The sequence below is a fragment of the Bidens hawaiensis genome, unplaced genomic scaffold, assembly GCF_021521415.1.
Source record: "Bidens hawaiensis isolate Kalapana, Puna unplaced genomic scaffold, B.hawaiensis_p1.1 tig00027361_1, whole genome shotgun sequence".
NCBI classification, from domain to species: domain Eukaryota; kingdom Viridiplantae; phylum Streptophyta; class Magnoliopsida; order Asterales; family Asteraceae; genus Bidens; species Bidens hawaiensis.
In genome coordinates, this window is record NW_027494437.1 from 46449 (window position 1) to 68368 (window position 21920).

Genomic DNA, 21920 nt, shown 5'->3' on the forward strand with positions numbered 1-21920 from the left:
AGTGAATCATCGATTTCTTCGTCATGGAAGGTAATCAATTCGTCAATTTTTTTCAACTGAATCATCGATTTTTTACATATATATTCCCTAGATTGTTCGCTGTAGTGTTAATTGCTCTAGATTTAGCTAATTTGTTGAGATTACTGTTAGGATTCAAATTCGTTGTAAGATCGTCGAAAATTGAAACCCTAGGCTTTTCGATCTGCTGTTAATTGCCATATATATTGCTAATTTGTTGCGAGTACTGTTGATTATTAGTTTATTACTCGTTTAGTAACTGTTCATCGTATTTAAAGTTGATTTGATTTTTAACTTTTTTTTGTAGATATCACTTTCAGTTAATTTTAAGCTAATTTGCTTCTATAAATCTATAATAGTAGTAATAGCAACCATTTTGTTGCCTTAAGTTCAATTATGATCTGAAAACAATCTATTATATATAGTTTTGTGATGTGTCATCAGTGATATATATATATAGCTAGTGTAGCCACTGGCTACACCAGCTCCTTTTGGTTTTCTGACTTCCCTATGAACTTCATTAATCACAAGGTCTAGGTAGGTTAAACAAGCATTTATGTTTAAGTATTACTTACTTCCGTTGCAGAATGTGATTGTCATTTTCAGTTCGTTTAATCTTCACTAATAGTTTGGGTTTGTTCATGAGATTGCTGTTAAAAGTTTAAGTTTATATAGAGGTTTACTTTTGTATTGACTTTTGAGTATATCTGTAATGGCATCTACTCAAGTTCTAGGAAAGCATTCCAACATTAGCATTTGAACAACAGATGGCTACAACTGTATGCTCATTACAGTGTTGGGTAATACCTATTTTTGATGACATACTTAAATGAACATAAGTTGAATATATTGTATTGGCCCAAATAAATCAATGCAGCAGAGTTTAGAACTCTCTAAAGTGATTTTTAGCCAAACAATAAATAAACATGAACATATACGAACATATCAAGACTGGCGAATACTTTTAGCCTCCGACGCAAAGCGCGGGTAAAGATACTAGTTATTATTTAATTCTCCATGTGGATTTAGATAATAAACACGGCTAATGTAAGCAAACTTGACTAAACTGTAATGTGCCAAAAGTTTTTAGATGAATATATTAACAGAAGTAAACTATCGAACTTAAACAAAAACATAAACAAACGTAATTGACCCGAAATAAACGAATTTAAGTAAAGAATGTTAACGGACATAAAAGAACAATCAAGACATGTATTCATGTTCGTTTATTTAACTGAATGATCAAATTTCTTCGTTCATGTTTGTTAGCTTATTAAATAAACGAACTTCCCGCCGAACGGTTCACGAACTGTTCATTGAATGTTCCGTTCATTTACAGGCCTACTCTTTTTTGTTTTGTTCTAGTATAAAATTAATATCACTACAGTAATAAACTCCCTGCTTGCGGTGCGCGCATATAATGTATATATGTGTGAACCCTCGGGTGGGCAAAAGTAAAATTGCACTAATTTTGACGTTATATTACTAATCTCGTGAAAATAACGTTAAAAGCGGCGGAAGGTTAATCAGGCATCATGTGGTGGCGTTGGTAGCCGAAAGACAAGGGCACATGCACCAATCAGCCGGTGTCTCGATGATTGAGTGTTTTGTGCCTTATGTCCAAGGCTTGATGCAAAACTACTATCGAGCCGGGGGTCTCACCAGAAGCAGCCTCTCTATCCCTATGGGGTAGAGGTAAGGCTGTCTACATCTTACCCCCCTCAGACCCTACCATAGCATTGCTATTGGTGGGATATACTGAGTACGATGATGATGATGATGATGATGATGACAGTAATAAACTAAGTTTTTGTATTGAAGAAAAAGTTTTTCTGAAAAACTTTAGTAAACTTTCAACTTTTTTGACACGCTCCCTTTTAGCTAAAGTTTTTTTATATGGCCCGTTTGAGATAAAACACAACTCGTCTCGTTTAAAACTTATAATCATATCAACACACAGGATACTCGAATCTTCCACCTAATGTAGAAGAAGGAATCTGTCAAGTGTTGGCTCACATGTGGCTAGACTCAAAAATAATGGCGGGTTCTGGTGGTACAAATATTGCGTCCACGTCAGCATCATCTTCTTCAACCGCAACTGCTGCGGAGTCATCAAAAAAGGGGAAAAGATCGGATTTTGAGAAGAAACTTGGTGAGTTTTTTAAACACCAAATTGAATCAGATTCATCTACAGTTTATGGGGACGGGTTTAGAGAGGGTAACAAATCGGTTCTTAAATACGGGCTTGGAAGTACCCTTGATCATACTCGACTTACTGGAAAGTTTCCGTTATAGTTTAAAGTGCAAAGAAATATTCACACTTGGAATTACAGAAATGTTCATAAACATATATATACGTCATAGGATCAGGATATTCTAAGAACTAGGGTGAGTTTTGAGAAACGCAAAGAGCTTGTTCAAAACATCAAAACTTTTTTTTTTTTCATTTTTCTTCATATGTATTATATACTAGTTATACATTACGAAAAAAACGTGTAATTTAACTTTTTACACATGTGTAACCGTGGTTGCAAAAGATATGTGAACTATAAAAATACATATGTAATCACAAACCCACATTTTTTTTTTCAAACGCGGTTACACATGTTTAACAAGTCGACTTACGCTATTTTTTTTTCATATTTATAGTTGACATATAATACATATGAAAAGAAGAAAAGAACAAAATTTGATGGTTTGGACGTGTTCCTTAGGATTCTCAAAACTCACCCTAGTTCTCAAAATAAACCCTCCCCTACGTCTATTAATATATGCATATATATATATATATCACATTAGTTAATTTGTTTGAAATTATGATTAGTTGTGGTAATTGATAATTAGTGACTTGGGAGGAGCAGACTCAGTTTGTCCACCTTTTGGTAACACATCTTTTAAAACACTGTAAGTACTTGAATTTTTCATACTAATGAAGTATTGCCATTTTATTCTTTTTATTTATTTTAAATTTTTATACTGTTAGGATCTTAAAGCGTATAGGGACCATAAGAATAGGGCTTCCAGGCCTGGACTTCAGCCCCCTACAACCGACTTAGCACACTGCACACCACAGTTCTGTTGTTTTACCAGTTGAAAAATGACCATGAGATGATCATTTTGTTATGTTATTTTTCATGTAAGGACACTCTAAACCTGCATTTTGATCTATTTGTTGAAGCATATGACACATGCGTTACTTAATGTTAGTTACTTGTCTTGTTTACATATTTTCTTGAAATCGGACATTTATGTGTCATCCATTAGAAAATAAGATTTTCTTGATGAGGATAGTGTTAGCAGATATTATGCTAGGAACTCAATAAAGACTTCATTTCCAAGCCTTGTTAAATACATGACAAGGTACTTTTATATTTCTCTTAATATCATTTCATCTCTAAACAAATTGTTCTTAATTTTGGAGTTTATAGTTCACTGCAACACAAGTTTTTGCTTCTTAGCAATACCTATATGTTCGTTACTAATAAGATTCATAGTCAAGGTGGAAACAGACGCATTGTATGGTGTTTATAACCAAATAGAATTTCAAGTCCAATAATTCAGGTATTTAACTACCGATTTTCCTTTATATATCATTTGAAATCTTTTGACTGATATGTAAATTTACTTTTTATCTGCAGTTGCTTGTCAGGGAAGAAGCTTTTGCTTAGTTTATGTGACATTGTTATCGCTGAACTTGAGATCCAGGTTAGCTTCACTATTGTCACTTTAATTATACGTTTTCTTTTCATGCTCAAATTTATTTTTTTAACTTTTTTCTTTAGGCGTTGTTAAATATTGCAAAAGAAATTGCTTGTTATAGCATTCTTGCTGGTTCAAGAAAAATAAATGGGAAACACATCTGATCTCTTCTTTTACAGGTAATTATTAAGGCGTTTTAACTATCAATGTGGATAAACTGTTAATGTTTGGTAGTATTAGTATATTTCTACTTTCTTTTGGATGAATGTTGGCATAATCTATATCATGTTGCAGATAACTTTCTGTTACCAAGGATGTAATAAAAGTATATGATTTTGGATTTGCACGAGAAATCGTTCACAACCGCCTTACACCGAGTATGTTTCAACATACTGGTGAGTTATCAACCATCCTTTTTAATAAATTTTACATGAAAACAACTTGTTACCAGATCATCTTTGTGCTAGTTAGTGAAATATATTTTGTTACCAGAATTATCTTCCTGCTAGTTACTTAAGTGAAAACAACTTGTTACCTAAATTTTTTCTCAGGTTGGGGAAAGGGAAGACAGATGCACCGATGTTGATATTGATGGAATTTGTGAAGAATGATGACTTTTGTGGCAAACTTCATATTCCGGTGAAATTTTGTATTGACATTGATGTTGTTCATTTTGAGATGTTTGTAATTTGTATTTTATGAAATATTGTATGAAATGTGTTGTAATGTTCAATGTATTTGTTTTATTATATATTTTGAGATGTTAATTATCATTTAATGTGAATATTAGTAATTCATAAAAAAATAATATTTATACAACACCTAAAAACATGACACGCAAATGCGTGTCAAATATGCATGTAAAAGACGTGTCATAAATGCGTGTCAAAAACAAATGACACATAAATGCATGTCAACTTTTCTTTATGACATGGTCTTCCTTGACACGATTTTACGTGTTATCTACCCCTTTAATGACGCGCATTAAAGGTATATTTTTTAGTAGTGTTGCGTATGTGTGCATGCATATTGTCACAATGTTTATGGTCATTTGATATTTTTTTGTTTCTAGATATAGATATTTGTATATTAAGGATGCATTTGATTGCTTATACCATGGTAATTAAATACATAAATTATACATATTTGCTAGCTTGTAAATGATGAAAATGTAATTTCACAAAGTTTTATTACAACTCGATTTATATGTTGACATGTTATAATATCATGTATAATATAATTTGACTTGAGCATTGTATTCTATATGCTATTATTTATTTATATGTATATAGTATTGAAAAAAACAAATAAACAAAATTTGTGATTGATTAATCACTAGTCTTATAAAAGAGTATAAGTATGTATTAATATGACACATGGAGTGTAATGCTCCCTAATCTCAATAGTAATTAAAGGTCATACGATTTAAGATTGAGAAATCTTACACTCAAATTGTTATGAAGTTACTTCTCTAGATATAATGAGAAGAGAAGATTAATTATGAGGAAAAACCGGATAAGATAATTTTATATTTGCCAAACCTCATATATGCTTCTGAAGTAGCATATCATTACAACGAATGAAAGTTTGAAGTTATATTTTATTCTTGTCCGAGAAAATTATGAATAAACCATGTAAATAGTTTGGTTTTTTATCATTCCTTGAAGTGAATGTGACTGTATATTGATCGTTGCGATCATGGACATAATTGAAAAATGTAACGATAATTATATTAACAATGAGATCGACCATCCAAATTATAATAAATGATGGTCATGCTAATGATGAGATCAACCACTACAAGTGACAAATGGATTTATCATATATGAGAACAAATGAGGAAATACAAAAGTGAATCACATCACTTGAAATGATAAAACAATGTTCTCTCATGTTTAACTATTTGTATTAAACAAGCATAATGCATATATGATTATAAACCTGAAGTTTATGGATCATGATTATCTTGGCATGATCGGTTCAACCACACCGAGTCAATGATGTGAAATATATTGAAGAACTGCAAGATTCTTCATGATGCTTAAACTGCAAAGTTTGCTCTCAATGAAAATTACTTATTTATTAACCAAAATAGGGTGTGAATCCCTAAACATTCTGGAATCTAACATGATACCATTTAGGGTTTTAAAAATCGATGCATCGTCTAAATGGTTATCAAGATCGCAACTTCATGTTTACATGATCTATGGCTTAGCTAATAAGATTGCAAGCATATTATTCCATATTGGTATATTTACATTCGGTTATAATAATGAATTTTGATTCCCAAGTTAATAATGATCATTGGAATAAGTGTTGAACTTCATAACAGATTATGTTCTTACATAAATTGTATTGTTAAAGACGATTACTCAACGTCTATAATTCGTTGCAAAGGCAATCATCACGAGAGCAAAGGTTCATGTTTGTATTTGAGTACATATGATTTTACTGTCTTTAAACTAATTCACATCAAGCCAACAAGTTATGATACTTCCTCCCCATTGCAATTGTTTTTTGTCAGTAACCAAATATTTCTCATCTAATTTTTCGTATGTGTTATATACTGAAATTAATCCACCACAAGACACAAAGATGAGAACACAAAGGAAGTTGGGAATATATGTCGGTATTAAATATTATATATGATTAAATACTTAGAGCCATTAATGAGATATTTGCTTATGGCTCATTAGTTTTCACTTTAGTGAATCAAAATTCCCAACATTAGGGGGAGATTTAACTTTGAAAAAAAAATTTAGTTGGAATGACTTATCATTGATCCTCAAACTAAATTATATGAACTAAAAGTTCAAAGGATAATTCATGAATAAAGATCAACGTATGAATTACCAGACGATTCTCTGACCAAAAGAGAGTGTCTAGCTAAGACACATATACGAACTGCTAATGCTCCAATTAATAAATGTCCCGGAAGGACAAACGCAAATTGATAATAATTCTAATGCACGCTTGTAGCGTGGTAGATTGATCGGTTCCACAGTTCAAATTTCCTCGAAAATTGGAGCAAGTAATAAAGATGGTCAAGTCGAGGTGCAGTAAAAGGTCTCTTGAAAGAGATTAGACATGATGGTTCTTGAAGAACCTTAGGTATCTGAAAACAAAGAGCTCTTAATAAATTATATTGTATCATGTCTACAAAGATATATGGAATCGAAATAAAGTCGACGTCGTTATAATTTTATTTATATATATAATTAGCGCTTGAAATGATGATAAGGATCAAGATTCTAAATCTGCCTATAAAAAAAATGATTGGCCAAAGTGGAAAAACGCAAACAAGGCAGAGTTGAATTCTCTAAATAACGGAAAGTTTGTTGGACCAGCAGTCCGTACAACTAAAGTTTTAAAATGTGTTAAATACAAACGGGTCTTGTATATGAGTTATGAAAATTCATCAAGTGATATAAAGAAAAATCGATGGCACAATTTTTTTTTTGCAAAGACCCATGATTAATTTATGAGGATTGGGAAGACACATTCTCCAATGGTGGAAGCAATGACTTTCCGATAACTAAAAAGTCTGGTAATATAAAGAGAGAATTTCAACAAATGTTGTGATTCAGTTGATACTGAAAGTTTACAAGAAAGTTTTTGAACGATTTGAATTAACAAATCATATAAAGTAAGTTCTTGAGAACACAATGATTTTTGTGTATAGAGTCATATTTGAATATGTTGCGGTTATGGAATATGTTGAGCATAAATGAGACTCCTGAAGAGTTTTCTAAGGTAGTTGAATATTTAAAAGGTTAATTGACGCATCTTAGCTATGGAATTCTTGTGCATCAATAAGCATACACATAGAATAAAATGTACATGATGAGTACAATATCTCAATAAACAAAGAAATTGTACAATATGGATTTTTGATATGTGATACAAAATGATGTGTTAATGAGCAAGTTTATGCAACAAAAATCTTGGAAAAGTGAATGCGTATGCATAATTTGTCAAGTTGAAAAGAAGTCCATGATGGATTGGCAAATGCATGGATTTATGCTTATTACGTATGGACTAAACTATTTGAATTGAGCTTGGCACAAATCAAGAGATATTTTGATAAAGAGGGAGATAAGTTGAATATAATTAGTCATACTTTTATCAAAAGTTCACTCTTAAAAGGTCATTATAATCACATGATGTACATATCACTGAGAGAAACTTATGAGCTTTTAAAGAGAAAATTCTTTTTGAAAGATCTTGACACAGTGTGATTATTGTTCGACTTTTAGTTCGGGTATATGTATAATTATATGTTTATAAATCCATCAAAGTGCATCTAGAAAATGTTGAGACCTTTTACCATGGACAAACTGAATCATGTTAGCATGTTAAAGGATGTCTAACAATAACTTGTCTATCTAAATATGAATATTATTGGCTCGAAAATACCATAGTTAAATGCATTTGTGCATTATGTTGTACTGTTAACTATATATGATTATTATTTTCTTTATTTATATTTATTGGCATGTGTTCTACTAGGAGACATCACAACGGGTTAAAACATATATTTCAAGTATGAAAGATATGTGTTTATATTTTACTAACCCATCAAAACAAGTTTGGTTAGTCTTGTTTATGCAGAGAAACACATCAAGGTCATAGTGTTTACCAGATGAAGCAATAGAAGTTTTCATGTGAAGATCATACAACATTATTCAGCTTAAAGATTCAAATGTCAAGTGACGAAGACGCAAATGATTGACTACAAAAGTTTTGGGTAACTTTCACGGAAGATCGATATATACCATTTTAAAGGATATATAAATCAGGGAGAGACAATACGTGTTTTACTCTTTTTCCCTTAGCTATGGTTTTGTCCCACTGGGTTTTCCTAGCAAGGTTTTTAATGAGGCAACATCTTCAAGTGTATTGATTTGATAACCAAGAGGGAGTGTTATAAATATATATTATTGTGGTTATCAATACCAAATATAGTTAGACTTTTTCTCCAAGTTATCTTCTTCTATATATACATATCATTGTATCATATTGTATAACACACCTATTAATGAAATCATCATTTTTCTCTCTACTTCTCTTTCTTACATGTTTAACTATTAGGCTTGTTTCACGACACTAAACGCAAATTACACTTTTTTTGTCTACATTACAATCCTTCTGCCTGTTGACCAAGTCATCATTTGCAGAGAAACCAGAAACCCACTCTGCTGCAACTCGTGTTTGTGTAGGACTAAAATCCATTGTTCAGTGTTCAATAGTTCAATACCCCCAATCCAAAAACCCCAAATCTTTTTAAATTCATAATCATTTTCCTTTTTCACTCTTTTCATCACCATAGATGCTGCTGCAAGAACCCTTAAAACCCATTCATTGCATCCCCTGGGTCACTATTTAAAGGTATTTATTTATTGACTCTGTTCATCAGATTTGTGACAAGTTTGCATCTTTTTGGGTATTATCTGATTTCAATACAATCTTTATATGATTTGGTTATCTGGGTCAGATTTAATTTTGTTTCTTGACTTCATATTAATTCAAATGTAGGGTTTCGAGTGAGATGGAGAAGAATGATATTGGTAAATCTTGTTTCATTTTTTAATGTATCTAGTTGTGTACTTTTGCAAATTGAACATTGTGCATGTTTTGACAGGTGTAGCTGAGGATGAACTCTTTGGTCACTTTGTTGGTGCTCTTGAAAAGGTTCATTATTTTGGGGCAACACCCAATGGAGATGATGAGCTGGCAGTTGATAGAGCTACACATTTGTTACACAATGCTTTCTTGGTATCAATCATACTAATTCTTGATCTTTTTTCATCTTAATATAATCATCATTTTTCGAATGCCGGCACTTTGTAGTTTATTTATATCAATAATGATATGTCATGATTTGCGTAACCGTTTTCATAATCTAATATTTTAAGCAGCGTATCTTTCTATTCGAAAGTCATAGATGGTATCATTTTCTTTAAATTAAAGGACTACCTATAGTCTAATATGATCTATACTGTAAAAACATAACACCTTCAATTTTCTCATAATTGTTTAGAATTGCATTCAACAATCCACATTAAGTTATTTTATTAACTATTATTTACTTCAATGAAATTATTGCTTTAATATATACCCTACACTTCTTTGATTCAAGGAAATGAAGAAATCCAGATGTGAGGAAATTGATCTTATAAACTTGGCTGATGCCTTCAAATTACAAGGTAATCATAAGTCATATTTTAACTTAAATCTCACCTTTTGTACATCTATTGAAAAACTTATCAGTTAAATAAGATAGTTAATAACACCTTTTATACTTTGTTTTCATGTAGGTAACAAGGCTATGCAGTCAAAGGTGTACGTGGATGCAATCGAGCTGTATACCATTGCTATAGCACTCTGTGATAACAATGCTGTTTACTATTGTAACAGGTGACTTGTTTGCTCTATATATTTTTTACGCTTTTTATCCTCTAACAAGTTTTTTTTCTTTATAATTATATAATTAGGGCAGCTGCTTACACTCAGAACAATCAGCATACTGAAGCAATTCATGACTGCAATAAAGCAATTGAAATCAACCCGAACTACAGCAAGGCTTACAGTCGTCTCGGGTTTAGTTAGTTTTCTCAAGGAAAATACAGGGATTCCATTGATAAAGGGTTCAGAAGAGGTTTGTACATATTTTATAAAATAATATTTGTTTGTTATTTATTATAATTCTTTACAAGGATTTATCATATATAAATTCATGCAGCTTTGCAGTTGGATCCAAATAATGAATCTGTGAGAGGAAATATTCAGGTCAGTTAATCTTTTTGTTTGATGCACGTAGGCCTGCAAACGAACCAAACGTTTAGTGAACCGCTCGGAGAGAAGTTCGTTTGTGTTCCGTCTATCAAATAAACGGACGGACATGAACATAAGTTTTTGTTCGTTTGGTTAAGAGAACGAACATGAACATGTGTCCTGTTCGTTCACTTATGTTCATGAACGTTCAATAACGTTCGTTCATATATATATTCGTTAATTTACATTTGTTAGTTTAGGCTTGTTTAAGTTTGTTTTCATTTAAATTTCTTAGGCCTATTACAATTTAGTCTAGTTCTATTACACTTTCGTGTTTGCATTCGCTTACGTTCGTGAGCCATCCGTTTGTATCATTAACGAACTAACATAACTGAACACGTTTGCTTTCTTAACGAAAAAACAAGAAAACCCCGTTCGTTAATTGTTTGTGTTAGATCGTTTGTTTGGTTAAAGTTAAACGAACGAAGGCGAACATGCCCCCATTTGTGTTCATTCTGTTCGTTTACAAATACATGGTTCCCGTGCGAGCTTTATTCTCATTGCTGTTTTTTTTTTCAAATACGAGGCTTATTTCACTGTCTGCAGGCAGCTGAGCAGAAACTCAGAGAAGAGCGTTAAAGAGCTCGGCAGGGCCCGGTAAATTAAATTCAATTATGAGAAAAATTGCACAAATGGTCCCTGCAGTTTGGCCATGTTCCAAGTTTGGTCTCCGTATTTTAATATCTGCAAACTTAGTCCAAATAAGTTAGTCATACCACAGGGACCATTTGTGCAATTTTCTCTAATTATAATAATAAAGATTTTCTCATATGTTTATTTATGGCATATATTTGACAAAAATACCCTTACTAATATGCTAACAGAGTTCACCGAGATGGTTTGTATCGAATGATTCAAGGAGCGAGGGGCCAACTCTGTCATATTCGGATTACACGACCAACGTGTCTGAAGCTGAATTTTCAAACATGTTGGCGAGCATGAGGGAGGCAGTGCAGGAGCACGATCAGGAGCAGGAGCAGGCTGGTAATGTTGACTCTTGAGATCCCATGATGGAAAGGTTTTATCAGATGTTTAGAACCGCGCATCAAGAACATGATGGAACACCAGACAATGGTAATGGGAACTAAAACCTGTTGATGTTTGTTTGTTTGTTTGTTGGTACTGAACCTAGGTTTGTTGTTGGAGTTCTGTTTATTACAAATGTTGTCTTAAAATTTAGGTTATTGATGAATATGGGCTATATATTTGGAGAAATGGGCAAAGCGCATTTTGGACGAGTTTGATACATGTTTATGTTTTCCGCTTTGCTTAGCTTATTTAATCGCCTTTGTATTTGAAAAGTTAGGTGTTCATGTTTGGTTCAGTCGGTCATGTCGCTTCCTATTGTTTTGGGAAACAACAAATCAAACTGGTTAGGTTGATGGTTTGAACCTTTTTTCAAACTTTTTAACATTGTTAGTTTGTGTTGTAAGTATCTAATTTGGCTAAAAGGGGTGACGCTTATTATACACACGTGAATAACTGCATATTCTAAAATTGCAAATAAAATAAATGATAAGGTTAAATGGCCAATGTAATTTATACAGTTGGTCACAAGTTCTAAAATGTTGACTTAACTGTTAATACTTGTTTGTGAAATGAAACACACCGGTCAATTCACTTTAGTTTTTATTATTATTCAATAGTTTATTAAAGGGAGCTGCTATTTAGACACCCTTTGACCCTTTAGAGGAAAAATGCGTGTAAAAAGGTGTATAAATTACAAAAAGGGTGTCTAGATTAGAGGTGGACAACAAAACCGGTTCCTGGAACCGGTTTGACGGAACCGAACCGGAACCGAACCGGTTCCTACCCGTTTTTCGTAGGAACCGGTTCGGTTCCGTTTCAACCCGACGATCCGGAACCGGTTTGACATGTTTGGAGGTGGACCGGGTAGGAACCGGAACCGAACCGGAACCGGTTCTGGAACCGGTTCGACCGGAACCGGTTCGGAACCGGTTATAGCCGTTGGAGTGGTTCTAGCCGTTGGGAAACGGTTTTATGGCCGTTTTTTGACCGTTGGGGTCAAAAATGGCCGTTTTTTGGCTCCCCAAACACCCCACTACTAGTATAAATAGGTATTTGGTGTAATGGGTTCATCACAACACTCAAAACGCAAACCCGAACGCAAAAAAATACAAAAAAACGCTATTACAACGTTCTGAGTTCTCTAATCTCTTGTTTTCTCTTCTTCTATATTCATATTTGTTGTTATGGCTGCCTCACAATCATCGGTTGGTCAAGGTTCCACCGCCGGACCAAGTTTCGTTCGTATTGTACCTCATAATCGTAATCAAGAGATTTGGTGCAATTGGGATTTGGTTGAATTGAGTGACCATTCATTGAAGGCTCGGTGCAAGTTTTGTGGGATTTATTTAAACCCACTTTCGAATTCAAATTTGAAGAAACACATCGAAAGACCGTATTGCAGGGCGTTGAAACAGAACGTCGAGTCGCAACAAACGCAAATGGATAGTGAAGGCGGAATATTTACATACCAAATTGATCGAGTTCAAGATCGTATGGCGAAGTTTGTGATTCAAGAAGCTTTGCCGTTTAGCCACTTCGACAACCCTCGCTTAACCGCCATGATTCGAGATACGCTTCAACCACAATACACTCACGTAAGTCGTCATACTCTTAAACGTTATTGTTTAAAATTGTGGAAGAAGGCCAAAGAGGTACTAATTGCATATTTTGAAAATATAAATACGGGAATAAACTTAACTACTGATGTTTGGTCGGCTCCACATGGTCTACCCGAATCTTATCTTTGTGTCACCGCTCATTGGGTAGACCCGTCATCGTGGGAAATGATGAAACGCACCATTGCTTTCGAACTCTTTGAGTATCCACATACGGGAGATAATTTGTTTGAAATTTTAGATTATGTTATAAAAACTTATAAACTAGAAAATAAAATATTTTCAATTGCATTTGATAACGCGTCGAATAATACATCGGCGGTTGATAAATTAAAATTAAAATATACGCCGATTTGCAATGGTGTATTTTTTCACTCAAGGTGTGTTGCACATATCATTAATTTAATCGTGCAAGACGGACTTGCTTCGGATGAGGTTACATCGGTTATAAACGATTTTAGAGTAATGCTACATGAAGTTTTTAAGAAAAGTAAAAAAAGACAAATGGATTATAGAAAATTTTGTAAAGATACGGGAAGAAAAGCTTTGGGAGCTAATTGGGATGTACCTCATCGATGGAATTCCACTTGCATAATGTTTCAAAGTGCTTTGAAACAAAGAGACACTTTACAAATGTTTCATTCTAGTCTTGCCGAGAATGATTTGGCAATCCCCTTTTCAAATGAGAAATGGGAAATTATCAATGACTTATCGACTTTTCTTGAAGTTTTTAAAACATCAACTACGAAACTATCGGGAACGTATTATCCGACAAGTCCCTTGGTTCTTTCGGAGTTATTTTTAATCGTTAACAATCTTAAAGAATTTGAAAATAAAAGTCCAATGTTTTCAAACATCATATTACCAATGAAGTTTAAATTAAAAAAATACTTTCTTGAATTGCCACCGATTTTTACTTGCGCCGCCGCTTTAAACCCAATGTTAAATGTTACGGGGGTTGAATGTGTGATAGACGAAATTTTTTCAGCCTTAGATATGCATGAAGTTGACCCAAACTTTTCAACAGAGGCACAAAATGATTTTAACTTGAATTTTAAATTTATGTATGACTTTTATATAAATAAATATGGGTCAAACATACACATGCCTACGCCGGGGGGGTCTTCATCAAGTTCAAGTGCTCCTAGAGTACGAGACCCCATGATTAGCCTTATGAACACCGTTCGCAACGTAACGGCTAAAAAACAAAGGGGTAACACCCCTTCAAGCGAACTAGGAAGGTATAGTGCATATGATTTCTCTACCGGTTTATCCGAAGAGGAATATGGCACTTTTGATGTTTTGGCTTGGTGGAAGGTAAAGGAAACCGAGTTTCCGATTCTTGCCACCATGGCCCGTGATTTACTAACCGCCCAAGCTTCTACGGTAGCTTCGGAATCTGCTTTTTCTCTTAGTGGCAGGGTAATATCGGTGAGAAGAACAAGACTGAATTCGGAGTCGGTGGAGATGTGCATTTGCTTGAAGGATCACTTGGACTCAATCGATCGTGTTCAACACGTAACCACTCTGGAAGACGAAACACCACTTGATGTTCGAGTGCACGACGAACAAGAAGGCGTTTCTACAAGTAATTCTGATGAATAAGTCGCCACTCAATAATTACGACGAACAAGAAGGCTTTTATAGAAATAATATGTCACAACTTTATATTTATAAGTTTAATGTTTTGTTAGTTTGTTTTTGAATATTTTAAAACATGTAACCTTTTTTTTTTGAACTTCTTAAAGTAAATAAAATGAATTTTATGTTAATTGTTTTTTTTATTTAACATGTTATACAAATACGAGCAGCGGAAACGAAAAACGAAAAAAAAAATTATTTTTTACACTGTAACCGGTTGGAACCGGTTACAGTGTAAGAACCGGTTTAGGAACCGGTCAGAACCGGTTCCACCGGTTCCGGGTCCGAGGGTTGGGGAACCGGTTCGGTTCCCTAACCGGTTCGAACATGGAATCGGTTTAAACAGTGATGTTGACTAATGGAACCGGTTCTGAACCGGTTCCGGTTCCTTTGACCAACCCGATTTGATCACCGGGTAAAGAAAAAAACTTCTACGGCTAATGTGGGCTGCATTATGTTGAAAAGTAATAATCTTTCTTGAATAATGAAGAAGATACATAGCCTATAAATAATACATAACAAGGAGATAATTTGGGAGCCATTTTACGGAAGGCTAATATGTCCAAAAAATAATATCCAAAATTCGATATATTGAAAATTCAGGTGGCTGAATTAGCTACACTTAAAAGTAACACAAAACAAGTTGAAGTGTTAAACGATGTTACACTTGTGATGCTTTATATATTTGTTATAAGGATTAACACGCTAAGCATGTATATATCGATTTTTAGATGATTTTATCTGACTTAAATTGATATACCGTTTAAAATCTTTAAGGACTTTAGTTAGTTGTTTAAATTCATATGAGTTGTTTGCATTATTGCCACCATATTAGAATTCAAACATTTTAATAATCAAACGAAATATATGTGTAAAGTTAAAATACAAAGGGAGACAAAAATGAGAAGTGTGAGAAAGATTTATGACCACACAAAAAACCTCTTAAAAATAAATTAAAAAAATAATAAAAAAATCATAACTCAAAATATAAATAAAAAACAAAAAAAATTAAAAACTAAAATGTTTCCGTCATCATTTTCGTTCAAAAAAAAATAATAAAAAAAGATACAAAAAAATAAAAAATTAACGAAAAGACAATGATGAGATCAAAGACACAATGATGAAAATAAACAAATTACACAATTAAAAAGAAAAAAAGACACAACAGATCGTAAAATATGCACCATGCCGAACAAAATATAACACAATGTTGAGTAGTATAACACAATATAAAGAAAAAATGATACAATGTAAAGAAAAAAAACAAAATCAATAACGAAAATAAACACAAAACACAATGATAAACAAAAAGACACAACGACTTTTTTTCACTTACCATTGTTTTTTTTAGAACGAGAAAGACGGTGAAAACATTTTTGTGTTTTTATTTTTTCGTTTTTTATTAAATTTTGAGTTATGATTTATTTATTTATTTTTTTTAAATACTTTTAGGGGTTTTTTTTGTGTTGCTAGAAGTCCTTCTCATCCCTCTCATTTTTGTTCATTTTTGTAGAATAACTTGATCCCGAAATATATATATGAAATGAGATTACATTATTACTCTATTCAGTTAACTGTATTATGTTATTAAACTATATATAAATATATAATAAAGTTACAGATATAAACAAGTAATACGCATCTATATAATGCTACAGAATCAGCAAAATCTAATGCCTAAAAGCCCAAACTCAAAGTAAGTCTGCCCAGACGGACTATTTTAATACGAATTGAATCGTTTTATGAGCTTGTCTTGACTCGTTACCCAATCCAACCCAACCAATCAGTTTTGCAGGCTTAAACAATTAAACCTACTGTATGAATTAAGCCCCAAAGCTGTAAACCATAGATCTTAAAAAGCTTAGTTGTAACATATTACTTTGATATCAATATATCTGTAGTACAAGATATTAGGATCCATGACAAAACATAACTACTCAATTGCACTAGTCCAAATATTAAAACACTCAATATCATGTTCTTAGCAAGCAAACAAAACTGTCTTAATACCCTTCTTCTCATTCTCCTTCTCCGGGAGGTCTTCTGGTGCTGCTTCTACTTCTTCATTATAAGCAGGTGATTCGTCACATCTTCTCTAATCACAAACAAAAACGGATGATCCGCGACAAAATCCACCTTATCATTAATCTCATTAGGCATTTACGTGACACCCGTTGATGAAGCCGGCTCATCGTTTATAATACCTTCTTCATTCACCTCCACAAAAGTTTTTTGTTTTAGGGGTTAGGGTTTAGCAATTCTAGTTCCAACGTTGCCCGGCTCAAGCAGTCCGATGCTTAACCAAAGTACCAAACTCTTATCTAATAATCGTAAGGAGACATGATGCAGTCTTTAAAAAGGCGTCTACAACCAGTTTGAAAATTAGGTCCATATCACTCTCAATGTCAATGTTCAGGTCCCTTAAGTCCGTTAAGAGTAACGTTATGTTTCTAACACCCAATTGGGGACAAAATCCAAGAACATCAAGTTGCGATCAAAACAAGATGACCTCATTGCTTGTGCTTGTTTTCTGGAACCCGCGACTAGTAAGCTCAAGGTGAGTTGCATGGATCGAAAGTAGTGAATGAATCCGAAGTTCCCAGAACAAACAGTAACAATCGGGTCCACTATTTCTGAAATAATGAGGACATTTTTGAAACAACTGATTGTTAAGAACTTAGATGTTTTTGCTTGGCAACCTGCGGGCATGACTGGTGTTCCAAGAGAGATTGCGGAACATAAGTTGCAGATCAATTCAATTTTCACTCCTGTTGTTCAAAAGAAGTGGAAGATGGGACTAGTCCAGACCAAGGCAATGAATGAGCAGGTACAAGATTTGTTGAATGCGGGGATCATTCGGAAGATTCGATATCAAACTTGGGTGGCAAATCCAATGATTGTTCCCAAGAGCAATGGGACATGACGAATGTGTATTGATTTTAAAATTTTAAATAAGGCATGCCCAAAAAGATTGTTATCCTTTACCTGAAATTGATCTGAAAGTAAATGCGGTTGCACCATTCAAATTTAAGTGTTTCCTTGATGCATATAAAGGATATCACCAAATCCGCATGGCGGCTGGGGATGAAGATAAAACCGCTTTCTGAACAGATCAAAGCATATTTTGTTACAAAATGATGCCTTTTGGGCTAAAGAATGCAGGTGCAACATATCAGCGGCTGTTGGAGGAGGCCTTTAAGAGTCAGATTGGACATAATCTGGAAGTATACATGGATGATTTAGTGATTAAAAGTGTCGAGGAAGACCAGATGCTGCGGGATATCGAGGAAATGTTTCATACATGAAAAAGATTAACATGAAACTAAATCCTAACAAATGTTCTTTTGGGATGGAAGAATGCAAGTTTTTGGGCGTTATAGTTACAAGCGCGGGCTTTAAAGCTAATCCAGATAAAGCCCAAGTGATCGCTCGCATGCCTTCACCATCTTCGCTCAAAGAAGTGAAAACGTTAAATGAAAGGTTGATAGCCTTGAACAGGTTTCTGGCAAATCATGCGTCTAAGTCATTCCCTTTTGTGTCAACGTTACGCATTTGTTTGAAAAAAGCACACTTCAAATAGACTACGGAAGCTGAACAAGCATTTACGGAAGTAAAGAAATGTTTGTTGGAGTTACCTATGCTATTCGTGCCACAAGCAGGAGAACCGTTGACCTTATATCTTTCAGCGTCAGACATAACCATTGGTGCAGTGTTGCTAATGGATAGGAAAACTGTCCAAACGCCAATTTATTATGTTAGAAGAACATTGACGGACGTTGAAACAAGGTATTCCATGCTTGAAAAACTGGTGTTAGCTTTGGTTTATGCGGCTAGACGCCTCCGCATACATTTTCAAGGTCATCCAATTAATGTCTTTACGGGATATAAGTTAAAGAGTGTTTTGAGCAAACCTGAATTATCTAGAAGATTTGCAAAATAGGAATTAGAGTTGGGTGAGCACACGATTGAATATAAGCCAAGACCAGCAATTAAAGGACAGATCCTGGCAAACTTTGTTACTGAGGTTCTGCAACATAAGGAAACAAAGTGTATGAGTGAACAACAAATTACTACTCCACCGAAACAATATCAAGTTTGGTCTTTGTTCATGGATGGTGCATCAAGTGGTGAAGAAACTGGCACGGGTTTGAGGTTGGTCAATCCGGAAGGTCATGAATTTACTTATGCCATCAAGTTGGATTTTAAGAGCACTAATAACGAAATAGAATATGAAGCATTCTTGGTAGGATTGCGGATTGCTAAGAAACTTGGTGTGCAGCATCTTGAAGCACGTGTTGACTCAATGTTGATTGCGGGACAGATTACCGGGTCATTTGAAGCCAAAAATGAGGTGACAGCTTCATATTTGTCTCAAGCAGAAGAACTCATACTTCAATTTGCATCGTGCAAGGTAATTGATGTATATAAAATTATACATCTTTTAAGCATCAAATAATCTCTAAAAACTGCGACTTCTATCTAAAATATAGCACGAAAGGCTACTTATCTTAACAAAATGTAATTTCAGGTGGACCCGAGTCTAAAACGAAGAAACAAGCGAAAAGAAGAAGAAAAACGGAAGAAAACACAATAAAAACAAGAAACACGCCCCCATGCCTCAGGAATCACGCCCCCATGCTTCTGAAAACAAGAAAAGACAAAAATCTACAAGAATTGAAGCACATGTCAACAAAAGCATGGGGCCGTGCCCCATTGGCCATGGGGCGATGGTCACCTCCAGATAAAGACAAAATAAATTAGAGCACATGTCAATAAAAGAACGGGGCATGCCTCTGAAAGCACACCCTCGTGGTGAGTCATCATGTACGATCTGACAACATGCAACTGGGACACGTAGACAGGGGGCCGTGCTTAATAAAGCACGGGCCGTGTTTATCCTTCCAGACAGCCTATAAACAGAGGCTCTTGTGGCATTTGAGAAGAGTGCTTGAAAAAGAATTCTAAACGGTTCTCACTTATAAAACACCCACATTACACTCATATTGAAGATCTTGTGAGGAGTTTGAAGGCTTTGAGGTTATCATCATCATCTATCATCATCAATACCATCATAATCTATCATTAAAAGAGGAGACTCATCCATATTTGGTTAGATTATTCTAAGTTTAATCATATGTTCTTCATCATCTCTTCTTATGTTCATAATAATGCTCATTATGAGCTAAACTCCTATTACCATCTATAATCTATGAAGAAGCTTTGTTTTACTTGATTATTGTAACATCCCAAAATTTCTAGATTAATATTTAATATAATATTTTCGTTAGGTGAATTAAATGAGTTAGTGGAATAATAATAATACTAAATAAAGAAAAGAATTATGGACTTGGGTAATTAAAATGGATCAAGATAGTGGGATGGACTTAGAGTCCGTGGGCCTTAGTAGTATAAATACCCACCCTAAAACCCTGAATCCTCATTTTCTTTCACCCAAATCTCTACACACTCAAAAAACACACACACCTACACCATAAACCTTCGGCCGAGAGAAAGAGAGGTGAGATCCGAGCAAGCACACGCGATTCAAGATAGACACAAGATCTAGAGCCCTTAAGCAAGCTAACCGAGACCAAAGAACGCATCGAGGTAAGCCGTTCGCCTTTAAAGTTTATGTTTTTAATAACGTTTAATCGTGAAACTTAGAACAAGATTAGATCGGGTGTAAATAGAACGAAAACCTGTAAACTTGATACCAAAACGAAACTAATGAAACCATAATCATGTACGGCTCGATTAAAAGAGGACCTTAAACTAGTATTGAACGTTTTAACTTAAAGGTCCAACCTTTACGCGTTTTCGGGCCTAACCTTGTTTAAAAACGGCCATGGGGATGTTCGCGAGACTGATTAACATCATCATTAAGGGTTACGGGTTGAACATGGGTGTTAATGAAGTTAAAATCAAAACCGCCGCCACCTGTTGATAACTTCACCTAAGGTTAACTTCACCTGTTGATAACTTCACCTAAGGTTAACTTCGCCTGAGGTTAACATCGCCTAAGGTTAACTTCGCTAAGGTTAACTTCACCTGTTGATAACTTCACCTAAGGTTAACTTCGCCTGAGGTTAACTTCACCTGAGGTTAACTTCACCTGAGCTTAACTTCACCTGAGTTTAACTTAGCACTAAGTTGAAATAATCTGATACGATAGGACGAGTATTGATACGTGTAACCTATATACAGTTAGCAGAGCACAGTAAAGAGAGGAACCACGATAAACGGAGAAAGGAACCGCATTCAGGTGAGTTTCTAGCCCCATTTCCTTGTTATGTTTTCGGGGCTGTGTGCATACTCGATGTGAAGTGTGAATACACTTACCTTAAGTGGTAAGTGTATGCTATAGATGTTATACGAGGTAGCTATTTTATAATGCTTGTCGGTACGTGAACGATCTTCGGATATTGCACGTATCGCCAAGGATAGTAAATTCCAAGTGGTTGTTAGTGTGTATGAATGCTATGATGTGACTTGCTTATTACGTAAATAATGAACTGATATGAAGTGTGATATAGGCAGGTAGAGGTAGAGTGTGTTAGAAGTGGCAAGAGTCTAGTAAGGGTGTTAGTGGCATAACGTGAGTGCGTGATAGGGAAAGCCTATACGTGCCTTCGTTATTAAGTGGCATAACGTGAGTGCGTGATAGGGAAAGCCTATACGTGCCCCTGTTATTAAGTGGCATAACATGAACACGTGAGAGGGCAAGCCTCTATGTGTTTCCGTAAACAAGTGGCTAAGTGGTTAGGGGCAGTTAAGTGGTTAAGTGGTAAGGTGGACAGGTTAGACAGTGGATTATGTGTCTTCGGATACATACATATTGTATGAAGTGGTTGTATGGTAAGTTGCTTGATTAACTAGAACTCACTCAGCGTAGCTGACTTTTAGTATGCACGCAGGTGAGCGAACTAAAGAGCCGACATGAGGATGGCACATGGCATGGATTGAACGGCTGGCATCTGAAGATGGAAGAAACGATGTGTTAAATATATGTTATGGTTTTAAAGAAAAGATTAAATGTTTGTAATAAACGGTTAAAGTTTTATATTCCGCGAAAGTTTTAATTAA

The 21920-nt window shown here is 34.5% G+C and overlaps 1 protein-coding gene and 1 long non-coding RNA gene across 2 annotated transcripts; both read left to right on the forward strand.

The window, feature by feature from the left end:
* Positions 1-3655: 3655 nt before the first annotated feature.
* On the forward strand, positions 3656-4586 carry LOC143575403 (uncharacterized). The gene is made up of 4 exons (XR_013142749.1): positions 3656-3723; positions 3801-3896; positions 4012-4112; positions 4269-4586. It is a non-coding gene; the product is annotated as an uncharacterized LOC143575403 (long non-coding RNA).
* Positions 4587-8924: 4338 nt separating this feature from the next.
* Positions 8925-11980, forward strand: LOC143575404 (small glutamine-rich tetratricopeptide repeat-containing protein 2-like). The gene is made up of 10 exons (XM_077059799.1): positions 8925-9105; positions 9253-9284; positions 9365-9492; positions 9857-9923; positions 10035-10134; positions 10212-10375; positions 10460-10506; positions 11098-11148; positions 11376-11875; positions 11929-11980. Exons 2-6 carry the CDS (start codon positions 9266-9268, stop codon positions 10324-10326), a joined length of 429 nt encoding a protein of 142 aa, XP_076915914.1. The 5' UTR covers positions 8925-9105; positions 9253-9265; the 3' UTR covers positions 10327-10375; positions 10460-10506; positions 11098-11148; positions 11376-11875; positions 11929-11980.
* The last annotated feature ends 9940 nt before the right edge of the window (positions 11981-21920 follow it).

Coding starts and splice junctions, on each gene's coding strand:
- LOC143575404 (XM_077059799.1), top strand. Junction 9,924..10,034: donor TGATGCCTTCAAATTACAAG/GTAATCATAAGT, acceptor GTTTTCATGTAG/GTAACAAGGCTATGCAGTCA. Junction 10,135..10,211: donor GCTGTTTACTATTGTAACAG/GTGACTTGTTTG, acceptor TTATATAATTAG/GGCAGCTGCTTACACTCAGA.